The sequence below is a fragment of the Anomaloglossus baeobatrachus genome, chromosome 2 (genome assembly GCF_048569485.1).
Source record: "Anomaloglossus baeobatrachus isolate aAnoBae1 chromosome 2, aAnoBae1.hap1, whole genome shotgun sequence".
NCBI lineage: Eukaryota > Metazoa > Chordata > Amphibia > Anura > Aromobatidae > Anomaloglossus > Anomaloglossus baeobatrachus.
The window spans coordinates 94261256-94266892 of NC_134354.1; the positions used below are offsets into that span (position 1 = coordinate 94261256).

The 5637-nt window shown below is 41.8% G+C and overlaps 1 protein-coding gene across 1 annotated transcript; it reads right to left on the bottom strand.

Annotated features, from left to right (window-relative positions):
• Window positions 1–559: 559 nt before the first annotated feature.
• LOC142283629 (protein kinase C theta type-like) lies at window positions 560–4923 on the bottom strand. The gene is made up of 10 exons (XM_075333135.1): window positions 4775–4923; window positions 3860–3948; window positions 3539–3709; window positions 3233–3324; window positions 3041–3103; window positions 2749–2887; window positions 2449–2640; window positions 2207–2335; window positions 1926–2113; window positions 560–1124 (listed from the first exon to the last, which is right to left on the bottom strand). The coding sequence occupies exons 1-10, from the start codon at window positions 4863–4865 to the stop codon at window positions 1094–1096; spliced, it is 1185 nt and encodes a 394-aa protein (XP_075189250.1). The 5' UTR covers window positions 4866–4923; the 3' UTR covers window positions 560–1093.
• Window positions 4924–5637: the final 714 nt, after the last annotated feature.

The following is a 5637-nucleotide window of genomic DNA, read 5'->3' on the forward strand; positions in this document are numbered from 1 at the left end:
ACTACAAGGAGAGAAGAGAGAGGCACAGGATCACCGTTATGTAACTGGTCTCGTTCGTGTTCTCCAGGTTCTCTGTTATTCCTGGTAGCTGAAATCCTGGAGATTTTGCAGCTCTGGGGGCACAATTTCCTTATTCCCTATTTCCCGAGTGACCGCCATTTTAATTCGCATTGGTGGTTGTTAAGGGGTTAAAGAAACATTAAACCATTGCATCAAACAGGGAACAGTGGCCAGGTCCGAACGCCTGGAAGTCAGTGGAAGTGCTACCTTAGGAAAGAACGACTGAATCTTTCAGAAATCTAGGGACTGAAGGGAGATTTATATTGAGGTGTTACTCCCTGGCTGAGATTTTAGTGAAAAAACACAATCATAGGGGAAATGTATCCAAATTATTGGAAGGAAGAGTAAAGCAGTGACCCATAGTGACCAGGAGTTCAGCCCTGATGAGAATAAAAGTTAATACATTACACCCTGTTCTCTTTAAGGGTAAATAGAAAAAAATACTTATACATAAGATATAAATTGAAACTATTACTAGCACATGATGGTGAATTGTCCTGTTTATTGCTCGTAAAAGTCCTCTTAGGTTCCTCTATGCCACTAGTGGTTGTAGTAGGAGATCCACCTAGGGCAGAAGATGACAAGTTGCCATTGTTTTTATGTTGTGTTTATCCATCGGCACTCAGGAGAGGAAAAACCCCCTGTGGGGGAAACCTCTAGGGAACCATGGCCTATGGATAACTGTCCTTCCCTGGGGGCACAAGGCAACATGCCATCTAGAAGTTCTGGTCCACGGTCATTTTACTGACTCCTGGTAGGATTTTCATGGTCTTCATCTTCTTCTTGTATTTGGACACTGCAGAGCACCAGAATGTAGCAACACCCCCAGCCTTCAATAGGAAGGAGTGGATATGGCTGCATGTTACACTGCAGGTCACGGCCCTCAGGACACTCCTAGTGTTGATTGATTAGGAGCCAGGACTGACAAGTAGTCAGGAGTGCACTCTAAGACTCGTTGGCTCTTTCTGGTGCACATCATTTCCATTAGAAGCTCTGCTGGGACATGTCTTCAGAGCTCTTTATTTCCACCATCTTATCCTCCTCCAGATTCTGTGGTAGGCGACCTTCACAAAAAGAGATACTAGGTTATATTAATGGGACACATGAAATGGGATTATCTTAATGGGAAAACACCTCCAGGTTTGGCCCTATGGGCAATCAGCAAACTGTAAGCAACACTAAAGGGTGGTTTACACGCTGCAACATCGCTAGCGATTGCTAGCAATGTCGCGAGCGTTAGCACCTGCCCCCGTCACTCGTGCGACATTTGTTGATCGCTGCCGTAGGAAAAATTATTGCTACGTCAGCGTCACACGCACATACCTTGGCAGCGACGTCGCTGTGACCGCCGAACAATCCCTCCCTCAAGGGGGACGTGCATTCGGCGTCATAGAGACGTCACTGCGGCGTCACTAAGCGGCTGGCCAATAGAAGCGGAGGGGCGGAGATGAGCGGCACATAACCTACCACCCACCTCCTTCCTTCCGCATTGCTGGCGGATACAGGTAAGGAGTTGTTTGTCATTCCTGCGGTGTCACACATAGCGATGTGTGATGCCGCAGGAATGACAAACAACCTCGTTACTCACCTGACAACGATATTTGGTGTTTGGACGATCTCTCCAAATCCAACAATTTTAACCACTTTTGCAATCATCGAAGGTCGCTCGTACGTGTTACACGCTGCGATGTCGCTAACGACGCCGGATGTGTATCACAAACACTGTGACCCCAACGATAAATCATTAGCGATATCGCACCATGTAAAGCACCCTTAAGAGTTTTCCTCACTACACTGTGCTAACTGATTCTCATGGGACAAGATAGGGTTTCATGACCCCTATCCCACCATTTACAATGACTCACCTACGATGGGGTGTTTTAGGTCTCCGATTAGGTGTTTTAGCTTTCTGCATCTGCTTTACAACCTTCCATCCATCATCAGCAAATGTGAATCCACAGAAAAGATTTTGATTTTTTTTAGCCATTCGTGGTTTAGTGGCTTCGGAGAAAGAAAGGACATCTTTCATTCCATCTGATGTCATCACTGGTGGCTGTGGACAAAATATTCAAGAATCAGTGTTTATAAAGAAGTCACACAATAGAGATGTACTGCTGTCACCATCTTCTCTGGGTCATATACTTACAGGTGGTAGGTGGAATGGTGGAGATGCTTTGCCGCCCTCTATTTCTGTCCAGTTGATCTCCGTAAAGAATGGATGATCTTTAATGTTGTCCACGAATTTCTGCCGACTCTTTGGTGACTTATCCAAGAGCTGGGAACATACAATTTAGACATTTATTCAGCCTTCAGTCGTTATCCTTTTTTATTGTTGTGTTTTTCATAGTATTCAAAAACTTTATTACTGAGTTGTGCCTTTATACTCACCCCCTTTATGACGGCTTTGACTTGGGGGTCCAGTTCTTTTGGGAAGGCAGGATCATCATTGATCAGTGCCTTCTCGATGTTCTCCTCAATTTCATTTTCACTGAATGGATATCTGCCAGTAGCCATCTCATATATCACAACACCAGCAGAGAACCAGTCCACTGCTGTGTTGTATGGCTTCTCTAAAAGAATCTGTGAAGACATAAAGAAGACAATAAGAATATTGACCAGACAGCGGAACACATGGAGATGTCCAGTCTTGTATTGAGATAACTCAGGGACATGTAAATGATTCCTCACCTCAGGAGCCATATATTTAAGCGTCCCGGCCCATCCTGTCGTTTTTGCATTGCCAAAGATGTTCATCACGGCAAGACCAAAATCAGCAATCTTCAAGTGACCATTGTTGTCCAGTAAGATGTTGTCTGATTTTATATCTCTGGTAGAAAAAAAGAGATAATAACATATTTATTATATTAACCTGGCGGAAGACCCCATTGTGGCCTGAGATAAAAAGTGTCTACAGAGGGCATTAGGATGAGGGTATAAGACTATTTATACCAGGTCTACATAGAAGGTGTGCCGTACTTACCTGTGTATAATGCCTCTGCTGTGGAGAAACTGCAGCCCACAGATCAGCTCAGCTGCAATAAATCTGATGAGAAAAAAAGAAATCCATCAAAATCCAATATTTCATCCACTAAACTAAGAGAGTGATAATGACATAAAGCCGAATATCCCTGACAACCATTATCTTCATCTAATATATGACATTCTATCTTACCTGATGGCTGGAATGGGAATAGGGGCATAAGTTGTCATGAAGCCTCTAAGGTCTCCTCCACTGAGATATTCCATGGCGTAGAAAACATAGTCCTGTGTAAAACAGAGGAAATAATGAAATATTGTCGATATGAGGCACTGGTTGCACTGGTTTTAATCAATGTTCTTCTAAGTCACATTCTTTTAACAAATACTATGACTGTGACTATGACTGTGACCTAGAAGAACATTGCACACAAATTGGCACATAGAGTAGATAAATTTAATACATCGATGACTCAGAAATGTTGGATTATGAGCCTCTTACCTGGGACTGGAAGGTGGCAAAAGCCCGAGAAATGAATGGACTCTTCCTAATCATCTCCAGGACCTGTCGCTCTATCAGGACATCGTCTCTTGAGTCCTTGACTAGGAGCCTCTTCTTCACCATCTTCACTGCCAGTTGTTTTTGGCAGGCCTGATGTGTGGCCAACATGACCTGGAGGATACAGAGAGTTAGAACTGAAGGAAAGGCCTGAGCTGCCATGAGATGTGATGAGAAGATGTGAAGCAGTGATGCTCCTAGAGTCCTATTACTGCTCCACATCAGACACATGAGGAAGATGTCACCACAATGTCTAATACTTACTTTACCATATGAGCCCTCTCCAAGGATTTTATGGAAGGTGAAGCTCTCCACTCCCGTCACAATGATGGGAGATTCAGCTGGTGTTATACCTGGTGGAGAAGGGAGAAATAAGATGTGACAGAAAGCCAATATCTGTATGTGAATATAATAGTTCATGCAACACAATCTCCATTTTATTACATTATCTGACTTCTTACATAAATCTCAACTTTCACTCTTTATTTGATTTGTCTTAATTTTTACTTTTTATTATATATCATAACCTCTGCTCTAATTAAGTTTTTTGGAACAGTGAACCACAGCATTACGCAAAAAGATAACCACTGCAGAACCAAACCAGCAGACTATAATCAAAAAATATATTATAGGGAAGTGTCTTACCATTAAGAATAAATTACATGCTTTTTGATATAAATGATGTAATTCATTAATAAAAATGTGATTATATTATATTATGCTATATTGTATTAAGATTGTTTTATCTTTCATGTATTATGATTGGCTTATATTCTATGTCTTGTTAAATACTTATTAGTTATTTTCTAAAACCTGCTCTTACTATAATAAAGGGGGGATAACAGGTTTGGCCCCCAGAGAGACACTTTGATGTACACACCATGTGTCTATGTATTTTGCTTCTCCATCTGACCACTATCCCCAGAGGGAGATGGTATACAGACAATAGGCTATAGGGGGCTTCATAGAAATACCATTTCTGGAGCCCATTGTATTTCTGCAGTAAGAAAGTAATAGACCTAGCTAATGCCAAAGTGGCCTCCTACAGATGGGTACAAAAATATAGGGGGGTACCAAAGAGAAACAAGACCGTAATCATAATAAGTGGGTTCCTACGAAAAATCCTGTCATTGACAAAATTTGGGATATTGGGTCTCTGTGTCTTAGATCTGTACTCACCTGAGAGCTGCTCAGTGTCAGTATTGGGGTAAACACTGGGTCCATCCACAGCTTTGTCCCCCATCGCTTTTTCCATTTTTTTCTTTTTCATGATACTCTCTGGTATCGGGCTTCCAGGTCTTTTTGAAGCTTTGATAATGATGCCATCTTTTTCCTTTTTTTTCTTATTCATGATACTCTCTGGTATCGGGCTTCTAGGTCTTTTTGAAGCTTTGATAATGATGCCATCTTTTTCCTTTTTTTTCTTTTTCATGATACTCTCTGGTATCGGGCTTCCAGGTCTTTTTGAAGCTTTGATAATGATGCCATCTTTTTCCTTTTTTTTCTTTTTCATGATACTCTCTGGTATCGGGCTTCCAGGTCTTTTTGAAGCTTTGATAATGATGCCATCTTTTTCCTTTTTTTTCTTTTTCATGATACTATCTGGTATCGGGCTTCCAGGTCTTTTTGAAGCTTTGATAATGATGCCATCTTTTTCCTTTTTTTTCTTTTTCATGATACTCTCCTGTATCGGACTTCCAGGTCTTTTTGAAGCTTTGATCATCTTTTGATTGGTGCCCTCTTGTTCACCCTCTGATGCTTCTATTCTCCTCTTTCTTGAGACCTTACCAAGTCTCTCTCCCTTTCTCTTCCTATTATTCAGCTCCATAGATGTCGTTTTGGGCTGAGGAAGGTCCTGTCCACCTCTAGGGCGCTCCCGGATGTAGTCTAGAACTGCTCCCATGACAGGCCTTCTGCTTTTCAGTCAAATATTTTATATCAAACCAAAATTTGCCAAGCGCAAGAAAAATTGCCCTCACCCACTAAGTGATGAAAACAACTGGATAATATTCAGGCTGCAGAGACATTTCATTGATTCCGTG

What these genes read in the sequence shown, in the direction of transcription:
- LOC142283629 (XM_075333135.1), bottom strand. Translation starts at nt 4,865, where the DNA reads ATGAAAAAGAAAAAAATGGAAAAAGCGATGGGGGACAAAGCTGTGGAT. An exon ending in GAGAGGGCTCATATGGTAAA is followed by an intron (nt 3,710 to 3,859) that starts GTAAGTATTAGA and finishes TGTATCCTCCAG; the next exon opens with GTCATGTTGGCCACACATCA. An exon ending in TCAAAGCCGTCATAAAGGGG is followed by an intron (nt 2,336 to 2,448) that starts GTGAGTATAAAG and finishes GTATGTTCCCAG; the next exon opens with CTCTTGGATAAGTCACCAAA.